The following is a 20,155-nucleotide window of genomic DNA, read 5'->3' on the forward strand; positions in this document are numbered from 1 at the left end:
AACATGAAAACCAGCGCACGTTGTTGACCTGGCCTCCAACCAGTAGGACCCAAAGGCCCCCACTAACAACACCCTGCTTCTAGACACCACAGGACACCCTCAGGAGTCCCATGTCCATTCTCTGATGAGTCATAAATGGTTTGGAAGCATAAGCGAGACGTTCACAATAATACGAAGCCGGTTTCTTTTTCATCATGGTTAACAGTGATTGGAGTTCTTCTCAGTTTCCAGGGTCTATAAGTGTTTATAGCTTTTCCAATCAGGGAGACTAAGAGGTGTCGTTAAAAGTCAAGATGGCTCAATACCACTTCATTATGTCCATTACCAATATAAATACTTCAGCCGATACCAACCCACTGGTCTTCTTCTCTCTCTCAAGTTGATCATACCCTTATCTAGATGCACTCTTCCATATGATGTTTCTGTCAGTGTTTCTTTAAGTTGATGGGAGTTTCCAACATACAGCTGACAGGTATTGCATACTGGTCATGTGACAGCCGTTGCTCACCTGAGTTACTGTTGGCACATCTCTCTTCAGTTCAGCTTAAGATAATGACCTGTATCGGTTTATCGTATTACAATATCCAATGCCAGTATCAGACTGGCGCATCCCTAGCAAAAAAACGAGGGGGGGGGGTTCCCCCAGGCTCTGGTTGCCTAGGTAACCGTTTGATATGTTACCCCCAAGTGTTGTCAAGTCCAGTGTATAAACAGAAGTGGTTCTTCTTTGTCGCCACTGCTTTATATTTGAAAAGAAAACACCGTCAGATGTCGCTGCAACTCCACCTGCCTTCACCTGCTGCTTCCAGACAGGAGTCAGAATTTAGTAGCAGCAACAAGAGTCACGGATGGTGTCTTTATTTCTTTCTTTATTTCTTTCTTGCATCATATGCCAATCAACGGCGTCAGTCACGTCCATCGTCAAAGCCGAGATTGGTTCACGTAGCCTTCGGGTACCCACCCGAAGGCTACCTTTTAAAGCCTACCCTCTACCACAACTCGCTGACGTCTCTGCATGTACAACCCCTCCGGATCATTCCTACCTGTCTGGAGCAGGAGTCGATGTCTTGAGCTCTGCTCTGGTACCAGTCCGTGAGGAGCTCAATGGACGGCGTGTCCGTCCGGAACCTCAGCAGCTCCGGATCCTCCTCGTACAGGAAACTGTCGTCGTCATAAAAGATCTGGTCCAGCACCGCTCTGCGACAAATATGGAGGAATTGAGTGTTCTGCTTACATGCGCAATTTTATTTATTCATTTTTACAGCAAGAATCAACAGGAAGTCAAAGGAAGCCTCGTCTCTGTCCTATAACCTTACATTTTTTACACATAATTGAGGAACGTGGTTGTTCTGGGTAACACATTAGAGTGAAAACTGGTGTTTAATTCTGAGGTGATCGCACATACACCATGCTGCTAGTCACAAAAGCACATTAAACATAGCAGAAAACGGTCACCGAGAAAAACACTTTTTATTACACCCACAGCGCTGTGCCGCGTTCTTAACGAGAGTAACACATTAGTAGACAATTTTTAACATCGAGGAGGAAGAGACATTTTAATACTGATGCTTAAACGCAGTTAAACACACTGCTGGCTTCATTCTTTTCATGGGGTTTGATAAGAAGAAGAAAAATGCGGAATAAATTGTAATATAGATGTAGAACGAGAAGCGGAAAGAGAGACAAGCAGATGAATACAAACACGAGAATATGTGAAGAGTGAGCAAATAGCACGGCAACGGAGACGCATTAAAAAAAGAAAAGAAAAAATCAAAACTTGCTGGAATCACTGCAACTCCGATCTTATTATCACAATTTCACCCTGTAATTCCTGGCCAAGTACAGCACACCAAACATCCAACTAATATTATGACTCGACAACAAAGAGCAATAAAAAAAATAATATTTTTTAAAAAAATAAAAGAAAACAAAGCTTGCTCAATAAAATTGCAAATGAAGCCGGCCTCCGAACAGGAGCAGGCAAATGGCACAAATTGGCAGAGCAGCAAGATGCGGTATTAGTTTGTTACGGCCCTGTTTAACATTTGGGTAATAGGATGTCATGTTTTGTTTCACGTAATGATGCCAGCTAAAGCATCTGGCCTGCACCGAGCATGAATGTTAACAATTCCACAAACTGAGAGGCTTTGTTACGGGCCGACTTTATTGGGACATATTAAGCCAATACTGCCGAACCGCTGGGCGTAATAATGCTTTATGTACAGTGCTGTAATGCAGTGTGGTTATGCTAAACGGGGACGTCAGCGGTTTACCTGCACTCGTCTGCCTCGCACCAGTCCATCTCTCGGTGTCTCTGCTCGTCCCACGGAATCAACACCAGTTCGCCTCCGTCGTCGAGGCTGTGGAGGGAAGGGAAATAAAAGGGAGAAAGATGAAGAAGACAGAAGGAAAGAGGAAGATACGCCCACCCACCTACAACTGTACTTCATAAACAGGCATTTACAGTCACAAACTAAACGCGGCTATGAGCTAAATGGAAGCGATGTGGCAAAACAGGGAGAGCGTAATAAGGAAAGACGGGGAAGGAGGCAAACGAAACAACAAAATCAAGACGATAAACAAGCCGAAGGAACTTCTGAAGGGTGCCTGAGCCGAGCCGCGGCTGTAAATAGCGAGGATTTTTTATTTTCCAGAAACGGCACGCCTGGTGCTAAGCTTTACTTCTTCCTGGTCTCCTTGAGTGTGACAGGTCTGAGGAAGATGAATAGGGAACACACAAGAAAAGAAAGCTGAGTGAAGAATGACTCTGTAACCTCGTGTGTCAGCGCTGACAAGACTCAGACACACACACACGCCCGAAAGCGGCGCGAAACACACTGAGACGCGGCGGTGAGCAGACGCTGTTTTATCTCGGATTAATGCAGTTTTTTTTTCTTTTTATTCTTTCCGTTATCTATTTGTCTGCGGACACAGAAATGTGTACTGCGGCTGTAAAACTCAAGGAGATAGCGCGGGCAACGAATCGTCCACGGCTTTGGTTGCAGTTAAAGGCCGAGGGCACGTTATTTTCCTTATCAACACCCCCAGCGCAGGTTCATCCATTAAGATTGGAATTTTAAAACTCCGATCAAAGAGATCGAGGAGTCTGAGGTAAAGAGGTTTTTACCATCGCCCCCCAACTCCCCGGCCCTCTTTCCTCATTAAAGGCAGCCGAGTTAGAGAGCGGGGAGTAAATATTGGTGCGAGCGCTCACATATCGACAGGAGGAATGACTAATTCTAGGCCCGTACCCCCGGTCTGCTTCGCATCGGAGCGGCAGGAGGGAGGCGAGAGGGAGGAGATCCACGCTGAACCTGAAGCTGTCGCTTTAACTTCATTTTTGGTTTCCACTGGGCCGGCCCCTTCGAGCTGCGGGGCAAAGTTTTCAACAAAATACGACTATTTTTCTGCACGCTTTTACGAGTCTTGAGGTCCCCTCACGGCCCTGATCAATATTACAGGAGAATACCACCCCCCACACACCCTTTCCGATAAAGCAAGACTCGGGTATATATTGTGAGGGAGCGCCAAACAGATGGCTTGAGCTGGCTCCGTCTGCTGCAGTGTGGGAGAGGGCGCTGGTGGAGCAGCAGTTGGGGCTCGCAAGCTGGGGGAAAATAGGAAACTGCCCCACAGCAGCAGAGCCATGATGGATGCTCACTGCAGAGCCACAGCCGCCTGACCTCCATACAAACTCACATGGCTAATAAAAGGGAGCAGGGCTGGAGTGTGTGTGCGTGTGTGTGTGTATAGGTGGAAACTATAAGAACAGTTATTTCTATACGGTCCGATGTTCAGTTCACTTTCAGACGACTTTACCCTCATATACATGGGGTTCCCTTTCCCTAATAGGAGCAGAGAGAGCAGGTGAATGGTGGAGAAGGGAGGACGCAGCTAGAATTAGAACTGCATCAAAGGAAACGACAATTCATCAAGTCAAGTTGCCGGCTTCTATTTTTTTTCCAAACTGATCGGATCGGATTGAGGAGTTGCATTTTGTGTTTGTTTTCCGTGAACCAAAACCAAATATGGCAGAAACGAGCTGATAACTGCAGTGACAATGTGTTCAAGTTAAGCTATACGTCACAGAGCTATTTATAAAGATTAAATTAAAAGAGACAACAATTTTAATTTGTTATTTGAATGAAGTTGTGTATCGCGCAAAAAAAAAAAAAAGGATGGACTTAATTGTTTGTTTTCATTATTCTGAATAGATATGATTCATAATTTTATGTTTTAGAAAATTAAACAATGGTAACAGTCTCGGAAACATGAACATTCTTCCTAGTTTTCATTTTACATACTTTTCCGAACCTGGAAATTTAGAAAATCTAATTCCATGCTTTTCCATACTTGCGTAAAAACCCTGCAACATACATTTAGTTTCTTCGTCGTTATTTATCTTCAACACATACTGTCATGTATAAAAATCTATAAAGAAAGGCTTTAAAGTGGACTATTTCTTTACTTAATACATTACAGAGCTGGTCGAGCATATAGGTCTACTTTAGATTAAAGAAAGGTCCAGACTCCAGCTGTACTGGGAGTAACTCTTTTTCTACATGAGATTAAAGCTTCAATGAGCCATCAGGGGAGGAATATTTGTCTATGAACATGAACGATCCGGACTCCGATCGGTCCACGCTCAATTATTATTATCACGTCTTAGACATGCTGAATACGTGTCATGTTGGTTTATCCCCGAGTCAAAGTTTGTGCCAGTGTTCCAGAGACATCTGGACGTGACGCCACAGTCCCGCTCGGTGTCCATTTATCCCCGTCCAAACGACCTTTGAACAAATTCAATCAAGTCGTGCCAGAGATATCCATTTCACAAGAATGGGACGGACGTACGACCTGAAAACCGGACGCCTCGGGCCACCGCCGTTACCGGCACAGAGGCATAAGAGAGGAACATTGGTTGACTGGCTGTAATCATCAGTAAATCCAGTCTGTCATCTCTATTAGGGAACCGTAAAGGGGCGGGAAATGATTTCTTTCTCTCCAGAACACCCCTCCATCATCTCCTTCTCACGCACACTATATTGTAACACTACATAAGTATTCGCTCACCTGCCTTTACACGTATATGAACTTAAGTGACTTCCCATTCTTAATCCAGTTTAATATGACGCTGATCCACCCTTTGCAGCTGTAATAGCTTCAACTCTTCCGGGAAGGTTTAGGATAGAGTATAAAGGCACAGTATGTAGGTATATGTTTAGACTTAACAAATGAGCCTGTCTTGTTTGATTATCATTACACTGATGTGTACTTATACATGTCTGTAATATCAGATTTAGTTTAATCTGCAGCAAAGTCATTCCAGCTGTGTGAAGGTGAGAAGAAGAAGATGTGACAGAAGACCTTCGAGTGCAAGCTCCAACAAAGGTGTGACTCCACTTTTAGGTGATTTTAATTTGAAACGTACAGGGACGTGTGACTTTTGCATTACATGAAGGTGTCCCTGTGGTAACGCAGGCATTTTTTTTTTTTTTTTACAACACCGTTCGCTGGGGCGATTCCTGGAAAGAAGCGCTCACCTACACCGGCCGAGGCACATCTCTTGCAGCTATTTGAGTTTTATTGTTATTAAAACCTTCATTTCTAAAGCTTGGCTCATACTCCCGGGATGGATTCGCGCCCACTCTACAGCCCGAGCACGTGGCCTAAGTGTTTAAGCTCATGTGCTGGTGAGCCGGCGTCGCTCTGTAATTGGAATTCGGAGAAAAGGCGTCTGAGTAGATGGTGTATGGGCAGAAGGAGCATATAAATTCCGTGTTAGTCTGAGTGTGAAAGAGGAAATGCATTTCGGAGCCACCGCCGCAGCCGTGGTCGCCTGCGTCCCCGCGGTCGTGGCGGTGCAGCTTCCAGGGAGGTGCAAATGAGGCAGAAGTGTGTGTCAGGAGGTGCCGCGCGGTATATGGAAGTGCAAGTAAGGCTACGGCCATGAACATAAATAGAGTGTAATGTCGGAGCAAAGGCAATAATTTCTCCTTTTGTGCAGGATGTAAATTAGAAAATAAAATACAAGCAGATTGAGAATAACATCATAAATAAGACTATGGCAAAAGTTGAGCGTAATAGGCTTCACTTAGGCGTCAATTTGGAGCCGTAGCCACGGCAACCGTGCAGAGCATACGCAGACGCATATACACCTCCCCAGAAATGTAACTATGCATCACGGCGGTGCCGACCACTGGTCCACTCGGTAGTAGCGTGTTTCTGCTTTAGTTTTTCTGTCTGCTTCTTCATCTCTGCAAAATTGTTTTGGAACACACGGAGGAAAGGTTAACTGAGCGGGTTCGGCAACACAATACGCTCGTATGACTCGTCGTCTGCGAAATTTTGATGAAAGTTTCCGTCACCATTGTTGAAATACAAATTAATCCGACTTGCCTCAGACCTACGACGCGTTGGCTACGTGCGTAGGTTACAGCTTTTCTATTCCTGCAGTGTTCTAAATGAGCTTTATCTCTGAGTCTCATCACAACTCATTTTTTGTGTGCGGTTTGTGTGGGTGTTCGGTTACACTCTCCTACCTGGAGTTCTCCAACCTGTCTACCTTTCATATCCTCAAACTCTCATGCAACATCATCGGCTGTATCTTGTATCTGTATCATCATCTGATTCTACATGTTTGCTTTAGTCATGTGTACGTATCTATGACAGATGTATATTTATCTCATTCCTCCTGCTGGTCTCTGTTTCTACCTGGCCAGCTTTAGGCAGATAGGTCCATCCATATGAGCTGGGCTCTGCTCAAGGTTTCTTCCTGCTAAAGGGAACGGCCATCATGCTGACTGCATTAGAAATCTACGTTCAGCTCAACGTCTACTCCAAACATTTTCCTACCCGAGTCAATTTTAAGCGCTGTTCGCTTTTCTTAACAGGACATCGTAAAATGACACAACACGTCTTTTTTGCGTCTTGTCACGTTCTTATTTTCACCCTTTAGTGTGTCGGTGTGTCTCTTACCAGGCCTCTGGCAGCAATATGGTGTACTCATGTGGAGAGGTGGTTTCAGGGAAGTTGTAAAGGATCGCGAGCCGGTGCTGGAGGAGTTCTGCCCCGTGGTACGTGAACAGGATGTCAAGAGCTTGCACGTTGCTCTCCTGCAGGCCAACAGACACCTTAGCAACTGTTGTTCAACTGATTTTAAATTGAAAGGCAAACGAGAATTTGAAATCTAAAAAACTTTTTTTAGTTATACCATGACCTGGATATTGAAACTAAAATATATAATTGTATGTATATTACAAGGAAAAGGGAAAAGGAAATGCGTGCAGTGAACATGTATTTTGCAGGAAGTGAGAAGCTGATGTTACCCTGGCGTAGTTTCTCGCTGACAAAACAATATTTTGACTTCGGAACTTCTTGAAGAACTCCGCATCGTATTTATGCTCGGCCGCGTGGGGGCCGCCGAGGATCTCCTGGAAAACATATCGAGCAGGAGAGCGAGGGAAGTGAGAAAGACAGAACAGGACCGCGGCTCAAGAAGAGAAGATTGCGAAGCAGATGGTTAACTTTGCAGAATAAATGTTGTGAGAAGGTAGAAATACAAACTAAAAGAAGAGAGAGGGAGGACGTGACTGCAAATTAATGGCCTGGAGCAAAGTCAGCCCAGATGCTATTTAACTTTCTAGCTGCCGCGTCCCTTTAGTCAGAACCATCTGAGGAGGCTACGAGTGTGTGCGAGCATATGTCGGAAAAGGAGCATTTGTTGTCCTGGTCTTTGGCTGGAGGGATTTGTGTGTATATGCGGCTATGAAATCACTGTAGCATCTTCTATGCCGGGCTGTGTATGCGTGCGTCTTTGAGCCAGGGAGTGTGTGAGGCTGTGTGTGTGTGTGTGTGTGTGTGTGTCTGATGGATGGCCTTTGAATGGGCCGTATGCAGACAGAGCCAGCCCAAGTCGGGATGATAAAAACCCTAATATCATATTCATAGACAGCCAGAGAAAATGGATCGGGGCAAAAGGAACCTGACGAGTGCTGCAGTTACCATGACAATGTCCGAAAAGAAAGAGAGACGTCATTCCCTCCGAGTTGAATATCTAGCAGGGCAAAATCTCATCTCTCCTCTCCGGCGCGGGGAGAAAGCGAGGCCCTTTTCATCAGTGATTTATCGCCGATGAAAAGGGGCGCGCATGTTAACATTACTCACCGTAAATCGGAAAACCAGAGTTTTAAGTAGTTGCAAATGTCAAAGTTCCACTTTAAGCACGTATCTATCTATGCTGCACTGAAGTGCATATATTAGCGGTATAGTGCAACAGTATTTCAGGGTAGATTTACCTCTCAACTAGGTAGAACATTCATATCTCTAACGACTTTTCAATATTTGTGAAGAGATTAGTGGGGTTAAGAGAGAGCATCATTAGATGGCAGATGGGTATATGAATATTGGATATGAAAGGAGAATACATTAGTTTGCCAATGGGAAAAAGACTATAATAAACTGTCTCAATGTAAACAATTACATGCGAATGTGAGATGCATTAACATCACTCTTAATAGTAACTAATAGTGCTTTGAACGCGTCTTCTTTTCCTCTGAAGTTTCTCAGAAGCAGGCCCAAATCTCAAGAGTTCAATTTTCAAAATGAGACGTGACTGGAAAACATCCATTCAGACTCCACTGAGCCTGCTGCCTCCGAGTGGGAACAACACAGTATTAGCTGCAGTTTCAGTAACGAAGACAAAGAGCCGCTGTCTCTTTTTGTTTTCTTAGACTCTGTTTTTTTTTTTTCCATTCTGTTCCTGCTGTATATGCATTATTTTCTCCGTTTGATCTTTATTGCATGTGATTAAAGTGCAGTCGCGGCCAGACACTTCGAATTCAATCAATCACTCTGTTTTGGGCAAAACTGAATAATTTACAATGTTCTTATTGGTTTATAGCTGGTGAGCCATTTGAAAATTAAAGCAATGAAAACGTTTAACTATATGCTAGGGATTTATCAATAGCTATAATGTGATACGATCATCATGTTATATTGTGATCAGTGTTAAAGTTGGCAGCCCATGCTCCCGTTCCCTCCTAGTTTCCTTGTCTATATATTGAATGCCTTCTCTGCTGCTTTTGGTGGACACCTGGAATAATAATGCCTCAATTTAGTCTTTCTAAACAGTAAATCTGGCTACAAAAGTGCTCACAATACTGATTTTAATTCATTTGTCCAAGGACACAAACCAAACCTGGCGCATTCAGCTAAAGTATGGATTCTTCAACCAGCAGCCAGCCTTTAGTCAAACACTTAAAATGCTGCCTTGGGCTTGAAGAGGCATATTCTGTACCAATATGTAAATATGTCTCAGTGTGTGTTGTGGTTCGCATTTGGACGGACTCGGCGTGCGTCCTCACCTCATACGTCGCCAGCCGGTCCAGGTAGGAGAGCAGCTTCAGTCGGCTTCGGCACAGTTCCTTCTGCTCCAGCGTCAGCCTAAATAAGAGCAAACACACATCAGAGGCACGCCAGCACACATCAACACAATTAACACGAGGCCTTCAATCAAAAGCCGGACCTTGACCACTGAAATGAACCGCGGACGAATCGAATGACAGGCTCGGTCTGTACACTCCGCTAACACACACACTCCAGCTTTAAATTAACTGTAAATTGACCCTACACAGCAAACCCACGGGGACCTATATATTAATGCCTGGGACTGGAGACTACAATACCGCACAGTGCCCTCTAAACCTAATCATTTTCTAAGGGCAACAAATCAACGCCTTATGACCACAAGAACCATTCAGGGGTTATGTATAGGATGCTAGCTGTCAATGAGGTGAGTGATCGTCCTGTGGGAATCAAACCCATTTTCAATGTCATTTAATCACGACCATAAATACACCGGATGACCAGAAACACCAAGGCACCGGGCTATATAGCATCTACCTACAATTCAACTGCTCAAGGTACGCCCCAAGAGAAAGAAACCACGCGGCCGAGAACTGCTGCGAGTGGTAGGGCAGGTACGCCCTCTCGGTTCAACCCAGTGTCGAGTATGATGTTTTTCACCCTCCGAGCTCCACTCCACGAGGAAGCAGCCTGACCAGGCGAAGCGGTGTCTGGACCCCCTTTAAAATGTGTCCCGGATCAACCGCGGTGTGACCACAAGGGAGCTGACCTCTCCGCCGCCGTCTTAATCCCTAATCCCTCATTACAGAGCGTGCTATCAGGCATTATCGGGGCTCCTCTACACAGACTGGCAGAGATTAACACTGGCTCAACACACACTCCCTGGTACATCAAAGAGCGCCGGCTTAGTGCTCATACTGGTGGTAATTATTGCCCTGCTCCGCTCCTTCAGGAAGGAGGCGAGTGGCAGGGCAGGGCAGGAGAGGAAACATTAGAAAGCTAGTTTACTGTATATTTACTGCAATGGTGCGTTTAGTTACGCTAGCCAGAATCTAATATATTCCCCATAAGATCCTGAGGATCCTCTTCTTGTTTTTTGTTGACGTAAAGTGGAGGACAAGTGGTTACGGAAAACGAATGCTGCTGTCCTGATGTTCACAAAGCCTAGGTACATGCTAGTTCCACTCTTATCGTCAATATATAACATCACTGACAAATATTAGCATGAAAGGAGAAAATATGGCGGCCATCTTGCCGAACCGTGGCCTCGTGATGTCATGGGGTTGGTGATTCCCATGGTGGTAGACAGTGAAAGTAAGAGCTCGAGAAAGATGGACAATAAAAGATAGATTTTAATCAGATACACCTACCGTGTACTTGGTTTATATCACATTTTAACGTGCGGTTACAGCTAGCTTAGCTTACCTGCTACAAACAGGACGTTCAGAAGGCTCCCAGTGAAAGCGTCGACACTTCCAACACGTCCACCTCCCGGCATATAACGTGGAAAGTGTGCACCCTTCTCCCCAAAACACCGGTTTCACCTCTTCTTCCACTCTTTGTGGTACCACTGCTTGGTTTCCACAAAAGCATAACCAATAGGATTTATACCGGGCTGAATATCTCTTTCCATTTCCAACAGCGTTCACAGGAATCCAACCAACCCCGTGACGTATTCGATTACGAAACGGCAACTCCCCAGCAGACGAGCCAGGTGGAAGTGGTGAAAAATTCTTAAACCTTTGAATTAAGCAACTTTTTAATATTCGACTTTGGCAAAGGTGTCATTTCGGATGTAGCTCGCAGTGCAAGGACCAATACGCGTATGTTTCATTTCCCCTTTAATGCCGAATTCCACTGAGGTATACTGCATAAACACGGCTCTGTAGTACACTGGCTGGGCACCGAAAAGGGCAGCAGAGTGCGGGTGCCTTTGAAAGGGGTCGTATTTACTTCCTGAATTACGCTTGCAAGAAACAAAATGCAACACATAAAACTGCAGATTGAGCGATTATGCTGTAATGTGCTACAACTGCAGCTGTGCTTCCTACTTTTAGAAATGGTCAAAGGTGTTAATGTACAGAGACTGGACCCTGATGGCTTTAAGATGAGCGTGCACACCTGCTAACACTCCAGCCGAAGGTCTAGGGTCTGGTATGCACCGTGAGGCAACAGCAAAAGCATAAAGAAAAGCATCTCACACACAAACACACACACACACAGCTTGAACAAATGAGGAAAATTGGACTTCTGACTGACGTCGGAATCCGATCAGATAAGGGCATAAACACCTTGCAGCAGTCGACTTCCCACTCCTCCCGTCCTATCTCTGTCTCTCCCGCGCACACACAAACAAACAAAAACGCACTACAACTGCGGCGTTGTCCACTTTGTTGTCGAATGAGTCAGCGCAGTTGTTATAACAGCCCGCAGCAGTGTCTGAATTATACTTATTATCATACAAAAAGACTGATGAGAAAGAGGCTAAATAATTAAACCGACTACGGGAAGGGGGGAAAAGAGCCGAGTTAAAACAACAACGAGCAGGTGCGTGACAGGGAAGAAACAAGAAAGCAATAATCAAGGTCTGTGCAAAGTTGTATTTTGCGTTTCAGGATAGCTGAACGCTCGACAGCCAGTAAAAAATATTTAATCATTTTAGTTGGGCTTTAAACACAACCTGAGAACGCCGAGAGGGAAATAAACAAGTATTAATATCTTATAAAAGACAGCAAAAAGACACTGAGGAAGTTTGACTCTGGTTATTGAAAGTGTGATTAATTCCCAGACAGAGCTGCCAATCACTGGCTTTAAAGAATCACTTGTAAAGTCACTTTGTGTATTTATTTCTTTATTTATTTTAACCCTGAAGTTGAGAATAATCACATTTTACTTTGTTTTTCAAACTTGCGATTGCGGAAAAAAGGCTCAGTTGATCCGGTCTGTGAAGCGCGCGCACACACGCGCCCAACCACAAAACATGCGGCGGGATGAAAGATGCACTCTGCGTGACAGCCGGCAGTTGAAGGCGGTCCTTATCAACACGCGAGAAGAGAGGCTCGCGCGCACAAAGAGAGAGCGCGCGCACGCTCTCAGAGCAGCTGTGATCGATACTGAGCCATTCCTGTAATGGTGGTGTAGTTAAAAAGAAATTAAGAGAATTATTATCTGTCTCAGGCCTCTGCCGCAGGCCTCAAGGCAACATGGCGCCATCCATTAGCGAGGGCACCCGAACGAGCGGGCGCGCGCGCACACACACAAAGGGAGACACTTTTTAGGGACACGTGCGCGCGCCGCCCGACTCGAACGCAGATAAAGGAGAAAAATAGACATGTTTAAAGAAGTTAATTCAGCGAGGATTTAATGCTAATGGTTTCTTTTTTAATGTCTGTAAATTATCGATTTTTCACCCCTTCTCATATCCTTTGCTCATCCTCCATCTTCTCTTTATCTACAAAGGACTACCGGTCCGCAATAAAGATCAGCAGCTTTATTACGCAATGAGCGGCGCAGAAGGAAAATCAAAGGGGCAGGGGGACAAACAACTAAACGGCAAACTCAAGGGCAACTATTACAGAGCGGAGGCTCGTTAGAAGAACAAAAGACGCGGCGAAACACAGCTGCTAAAGAAAAAAAAACTAAAATGCCTGTGCTTTACCATCACTTTCAAACACGCAGTTTGAACGCACATTAGAAATATGCATCGCTCAACACTGTACGCACTGTGTTTACATTTAGTCTTTTTAACAGATGTGTGCAACGTGCGTGGACTCAGTCGGCTCGCGGCTGTGTCGTGATGCATGGGCATGTGAATTCGTATGCATGCGAGTATGAGAGGTGATTAGTGATCACTAAAGGGTTTTTCATTAGTCTTTCCCCTGGCACTTGACAACAAAGGCATAAATTACCTCCAGCAGATTACCCACTAATCTCCACCAGTGCTTTTTCCTCCGTCTCCCTCTCTCCCTCATCCTCATTAACGTCCCTGCCTTTATGATGTTCTCCGCGGCGCGCGACCTAATCAAACAATCAGTGTTAAAGTTGGCAGCCCTTTCTCTCATTCCCTCCTGGTTTCCTTAAACACCTTCCGCCACAACAACAGGGCAGCCGCCATGCGGGTGGATGCGGGAACAATAATGGCTTCATTTAATCTTTGCTGAACTGAAGGGGGCGACCTGACGAAAGGACCTTCTTAACGCCACGAATCAAATTCAGGTTCGGTAGGATTTTCCACCAAACCAAAAGAAGCTGAATTCAGCCCCTTGTCTTCTAGGTTTAATAATAATACGAGTAACAACTTACAAAGACACTAAAAGAGAAAATATACTTGCCAACAGGTCCTTCAGCTTAAGTGTGGGATCTCTAACCATTGCCCTTAATCCCCATCCACATACAATACAATTCACTCATCGCTTTGTAGTTGACAGAGGGTTGCTAATTTACCTTAGGTGCTCTGGTCGCCTAGGGAACACTCTTACATATTTACCACTCGAAAGGTTTCCGAGTGTTACCACTCCACATGTTTGCCACCGCATGAAGGAGCTAGCTCTTCTTGTGGTCCCTGCTCTTAATTTGAAAAGAAAATGGCATCAGCAACACGGCCACACCACACGGTTTCATTCAGTGCCCCGAGCATCAGCATCAGCATCAGTATCAGCATCAGCATCAGCATCTGTGGTTGTGGTGAATGTTTGTGGAGCTCCACCATCATTCCCAGTGGCCACGACCAATGGGAGATTACTCAGCTTTGTACAAGGCCGTCGCTTCTGTTTCTCCCCTTTAGGATTTTAGTTCAAATGAATCCACTTTCACCTTCATCGACTGTGCCAGCAGTGCGGCCGGCTGCGTACCTGCCGAAGTCGATCTTGGCGAGCAGCTCCCGCCTCTTCCTGCTCTCCCTCTCCTTCTTCATCTCCAGCTCCTCGTCGTGTGACAGGATGTCCTCATAAGGAAGGTCGTCGAGGTCGACATCGCCGGGCATGATGAACCTGAGACACGCCAATCAAAGGGCGGGAGGGTGTTTTAGGTCCCCGGCTAACAGAGAGAAGGAGGTGACAGGTGGCTGTGTGGATGCGCGCTCGTAGGTGTCCCTACCTGCCCTCGTCCTCCCCGTTCCCTATGGCGATCAGGGCCTCCAGGTCGGTTCCCTTCAGGCCGTACATCAGCAGCTCTTTGGCCGCGTCCACGTTCTCGGGCACGCGCTCCACGCACTCGTGCAGCACCCATAAGCGCTTGCGGATCTTGCTCTGTGTGGGATGGAGGCAGCGGAAGGGGGTGAGTTCGGGAAGAAATGAACACAGAATTAGGACGGGGAGGGTGTGAAAATTTGCAACAAATTGGTAAAAATGATGCGTGAAATGGAGTAAAGGGTTTGCGCTACACTCGAGCGTGCGCCTCTCCCACTCACCCTCACATCATTATACTGTACATTCCTCACCAGACGTCTAATATAATGTGATAAACACGAAAAAACACAGATACAATTCGCTGTCCTGCTCCGTCCCACGATCTCTCCTCCTCGTCCGTCTCTCTTATTTCCCTCTTCTCTTACCAGGTAATCTTGGATCGAGGCGATGCTGACGGTGCTCTTCCTCCACTGTCTCTGGTAGACCAGGTCGGAGTCCAGATTGTACGCTTGGGCGAGAGACAAGGCTTCGCCGTATTCCTCGTTGTCAATCTACGAGACGAGCAAAAAACGGCACAGTGAGCGGTGAACCCATTTCATTTGAATTGGATACAGACAAATGTTCCACGAGAAATTAAAGAAACCTTCATCAGTTAATCACTAATGGATAATGAAAGAGGAATTCTAGGTAAGGGTCAGACAATTCAATACAAATGGTCTCTTTCATATTCAGTGACATGCTTTATTACATTCTTATCCAATCATCCATCACTAGAGCGTATTACTGATTTAAACGTCGCACCTAAACGGATCAAACACAAAGCGGTGGTATTTAAATAAAATATGCAAAAACAATGACAGGAGAATAGTCACTCCGAAGGACAATGAAGGTTTTGAATAAACCTATGCACAAGCTATGGCACTCGGGAAACCCTGAGTGCACACACAGGGAATACTCAGAGACTGAATAGGAACAGCTCGATTATGCAGATTTCAATCTGCGTAGCAATGTGCGATGTGACACAGCCTGAATTGGGTCTGCTACAGAGGGATAAGGAGAACGGCTGAGGGGGGGGCGACACATTTGGGGATAATTGAAGAATGAATATCACATGGGCAGGAGGAGAAAATCCCCAAAGGCGGGATCAGGGGACAGTTATCAGCGCGCACTCAATTAAATCGCAAGGAGCCGGCACGTCCGCGGCGCGCTAGCAGGTGTCCGACGACGAACGCAGGTGTTTTAAATCCCTTTTACGATCGGGGTATTATACTTTGAGGGAGCTGAACATCAGACTTGCGAGCTCCATGGGGAAACGCGTGCTTAGGATGGTGTCAGTTGCGAATAAACTACTAGAAAGTAGCCGAAGACAGATGCACCCGAGGTGGAGGACCGGGTTGAACTAATGAAAGATACACCATGTATACGGTGGGGAAGTTTCTCTATCTCGCTCACACTGGCAATAGAAGGAAAACTTGGATTTAATATATGCAACACAAATCAGTTTGAATTGGTTGTGATTCGGGGTGCAGCTTGTGGAATACCCAAGGAGTTGGACGTGCCTGGGTTGAATTTTACTTATTAGGAATATTCGTGTGTCAGTTGCTGTGTTTTAGATATATTACGACCCGGAGGATCTTCACAAAACGTAACGCATGCACAACCTCAGTATGTTAGCATGTCGATATCACCATTTACCGTGCACCGTCTTGACTCCACGCATCGTTTTGTGGTACGCTAATAGCTGCAGCTACTTCTCTTGTCACTGTTACAACACCGAATTAAATTAGGAAGTCAAAACGTGAAGAGATTTCTCTCATATCAGGGTCTCAACAAATTATTCAATCCAACAACAAAATGAGACGTCAGCTTATGCAGGCCCACTCAGTGTGTGTGCGTGTGTGTGTGTGTGTGCGCGTGTTTGCAAGCGGCTGACAGACACACCGAGTATCCATCTCTTTCGCTGTGTAGGAGTACAAAGCAACACATTAGCCAGACTGCGGTTCCTGGAGGGCAATGAGAACCCCACACAGTTAAACCTCACGTAGGAGGACATCAAAAAATGCTTCCTTCTCTCTCCGGATTCAGCTAATAAAACTGTTAGCAGCCCTGCCAGCGCGCTACTCATACGGGGAGGGTTACGCCACCGAATGCATCACCGAGCTCTTGAATGCGTGAAGAGGCCGGCTTGAGGAAATCACATGTTCTGCTCCATTCACAGTCAATCGGACTACAAACCCTCGCCGAGGGTAATCTCCGCCGCGGAGATGTCAAACTACACAAATACAACATGAGATGGAAGTGACGCACAAAAACGAGACGCGCACGCCCTCGCGCACACACACAGACACACGCAGACAATGGACGCGCTGCTCCTCAACAACACGCCTACATGTGGTACACAAAGAAAGAAAAGAATTCCAACAGGAGCGACGGCGGCAGCAGCTGTGAAACTGCCGCTTGCACCGAGTGTTACAAAGAGATAATAATGATATATTACTTTGTAACTCTCCACTGTTAGGATGGATGGTGATGATTAATGGCGTCTAATGATGATGACAATGATGAAGAAGGCTGCAGATGATGGGTCATAAAAATGACTGATGCATCACGCTCAAACTTGGGGGCCGTCGAGAGCCGACGCCGCTCTCACTGCGCTCAGTGACAGAGCGCGTCGTTGTCTTTGCTGCAATTTGTAGCCAGTAGCACCAACAGCCATGTTTCTAATGCGGCAATTAGCATCTCAGAGAACCCCCCCCCCCGGGACTGAAAAATAGCCTTAAAGCAGACTAAACATCTTGCTGGGTTTTCATTCCTCCTCAACGGCACTCTGGAGCCGATCCAACAGAACAATCGCACTCCGCCGCCGAGCTGGCAAAGGATTTATTTAGTCAGAAAGCAATTTTGCAGATCGGCCTGTTACAACCGAACGAACGATCAAACAGATTCGTGCGGCGTCCTTCAGTCGCTGCTAAATTAAATGGCAAGAATTTCATGGTAAATGTGATACCCGCTACAGAGGACAACTGACAGCTGCTCTTAAAAAATGATTACTGGCATTACACTGAGGCACATGTGACTCAAGGATCGGTTTTAATACGATAAAGGCTTTGCATAAGGGGCTGTATAATTAGAAACTGAGCATCTTTGAAATATTAAATAGGCAATATCAGTATCTTTGCCAAAATGAATTTACAGCTCTGTGTGAGGCAGAGAAACGCGCATCAGCACGGGAATTGTTGTTTAGAGTGCTGAGCATTCAAATCCGAACATGGAGGCATTCCAGCATGAACACTGACGACGGCTTTGCACAAACCTAAACACATAAGCACTTTGTGATGTGTGGCACAATGAATAAGTAAACAGGAGCAGAAATGTGACTCTTTCACTTTCACCCAAGTTGTGCCATCTCATCCCCGAAAACCGCTGAGTTCAGCTCGACTGCAACCTGAACCTTCAAACCGGGCCAGTGCCCGTCTGTCCACGCGCGTCAAATATGTGAACGCTATGAGACACAAATTTAAAGATATTGACTTGTCTGTGAGCGGAGGCTTCGAGCCTCCGCAGTAAGGGACCAAACAGCTGGCTTATTGGTGCAGTCAAATACTAATGAGGGGCGGTGTTGCTCAGCAGCTCTAGTGTTTGCGTTGGCCCCGCACGGCGGTGCAGTGGTTAGAACAAACCTGCTGACCGGCTGGGGCCTTTCAAGCATGAGCATGATGTGTCTACGTGGATGTTCTCCTGGTTTTGTAGATTTGTAGAAGGCTAAAAATAAAAAAAAGGCCAATTCATTTTCTGTCCGTACACTTGTCCTCCGGAGGGTCACGATTTTGGTCTCAGTAGTTCATTTCACTGTTCATGACAACTGTACCGTGGCGAATTTTCTTCCAAGTCATTAGTTTATTTTATTTTTTTATCAAGGCTTAAAATTCCGCATAATAATCCTCCTGAGACCCAAGCCTTTGGTTGGAATGCATCTTAATTTCTTTAAGATAAGATTAAGATCTTAGGTATTTGGGATTAGTAGGACCTAAGAAGTATAAAAAAAATAAGCATCATCTTTGAACTGGAAGTAGTTTTTGAAATAAATTATGTGGACACAGGGATTATTTCACTGTCAGAATTGCCTGAATTGGAAACGATGAAATCCCAATGTCCTCAAACGACGTCTTGTGAATTTGTTCAATGTGCATGTTATATCAGACTAGAAAAGTTAATAAGCGAATAAATAAATGACTGTATTGACGCTTCGCTACCAGTGCATGGCAGACAAAAGTGTCTCCTTATGAGGACAACAGGTCCAAATGAAGCAGAATAAGAAGCTGCCACAAACCTAAAATATAATGTCCCCATATGAGGACGCTGGGTCTCAGGAGGTTAAGGGCGTTCCCGCTTTCAGTGACAGACGGTAGCCTGAGCTAACAACGCCCAGGCTGCTTCAGCTCCACCCCAACATGACCCCCTTGTCCACATTTGGAGCATCCGGGTGTGGGCGGAGTAAAGCTCATCCAACATGGCGACCGCAGCCACTTCGGGCTTCAGTTCTGAGGTTCAGAATCCAGTGGTTGATGCCACGATGGATTGGTCCATAGTATATAAAGTCAGTGGGTACAAGGTGGGCAGGTTGCCAGTCTATCACAGGGCAAACACAGAGAGACATTCACAGCCACTGCCAATTTAGAATCAGTGTTTCACCTAATGAGCATGTCTTTAGATGGTGAGATTTAACCCAGAACATTCGTGCTGTGACTCATCAGTGCTAACCACCATGCCACTGTGCCACCCAGGCTAAGTTGATGATTCTAAAAGTGGCCATAAGTACCATCAGGTGTGGATGTGAGAGGTTATTTGTCTTTGTACATTAGTGCTGTGATAAACCATGCTTCTAGCTCAGTGACAGCTGGGATAAGCTCCAGCACCCTGTGACACTTAACAGGACAAGCAGTAAGAGACAATGGATGGATGCTCACCATGATAACTGTACCAGTTAGCATGTGAGTGTCACTAACTGAGTAATTAGTCGTTCACCAGAGTACTGGACAAAGTGACATTTTGTCCAAATGCTGGTGCTAGACGAAAAGTTGTGTGGTCACCAACACGATTCCAGTTCATCTTTAAACATTTGCACCAAATGTCAGGACAATATATCCAAGACATATTGAGGCACTTCCCAAATGTCAACCTTGTCATAACACTAGAGAAAGCCAGGGGTCCACCACAGCCTGGACTCAGTGACTACGTTTAAATGGATAATATTTCTTCATCATGATTTAAATCATTATGGTTAAAGATTCAAGCGTAACCACTTACATGTGCGGTAAAAAAACAAAGCGATATACTTGTTTACATGCCCCAAAACATCAATCAGAACTTCTTTGACGTCCAGGATCTTTGGGATCCCGGAAACATAGCAGAAGAATTTCCAACCTTTAGTGGCAACAGAATCAATTGCATAGAGGAAGACAGACAAGTGAAACACGTAATTTCAAGTTTGTAGTCCACACTGATTCCAGCTTTGTTTTTTCAAACGCTTGTTTGTCCAACTCCTTATTTTTCCACCATCTCTGTCCCTCCTTCACAATCAGATCAAGCATTCATACTAAGCACTATTTGAATCCAAAAGAAAATTACAAAAACATAACAATTGTCTATGGGTCATGAACATC

At 45.4% G+C, this 20,155-nt stretch overlaps 1 protein-coding gene across 1 annotated transcript in view; it reads right to left on the reverse strand.

The window, feature by feature from the left end:
- nbas (NBAS subunit of NRZ tethering complex) overlaps positions 1-20,155 on the reverse strand; it is a 169,059-nt gene that overhangs the window by 128,051 nt on the left and 20,853 nt on the right. Inside the window, exons 16-23 of the mRNA XM_047573656.1 lie at positions 14,918-15,043; positions 14,461-14,612; positions 14,217-14,354; positions 9,366-9,444; positions 7,329-7,433; positions 6,979-7,115; positions 2,274-2,360; positions 1,044-1,197 (exon numbers count right to left, since the gene is read on the reverse strand). Coding sequence (XP_047429612.1) covers positions 1,044-1,197; positions 2,274-2,360; positions 6,979-7,115; positions 7,329-7,433; positions 9,366-9,444; positions 14,217-14,354; positions 14,461-14,612; positions 14,918-15,043 — 978 coding nt within the window. The remainder of the gene's footprint in view (positions 1-1,043; positions 1,198-2,273; positions 2,361-6,978; positions 7,116-7,328; positions 7,434-9,365; positions 9,445-14,216; positions 14,355-14,460; positions 14,613-14,917; positions 15,044-20,155) is intronic.

The sequence above is a fragment of the Mugil cephalus genome, chromosome 21 (assembly GCF_022458985.1).
Source record: "Mugil cephalus isolate CIBA_MC_2020 chromosome 21, CIBA_Mcephalus_1.1, whole genome shotgun sequence".
NCBI classification, from domain to species: Eukaryota; Metazoa; Chordata; class Actinopteri; order Mugiliformes; family Mugilidae; genus Mugil; species Mugil cephalus.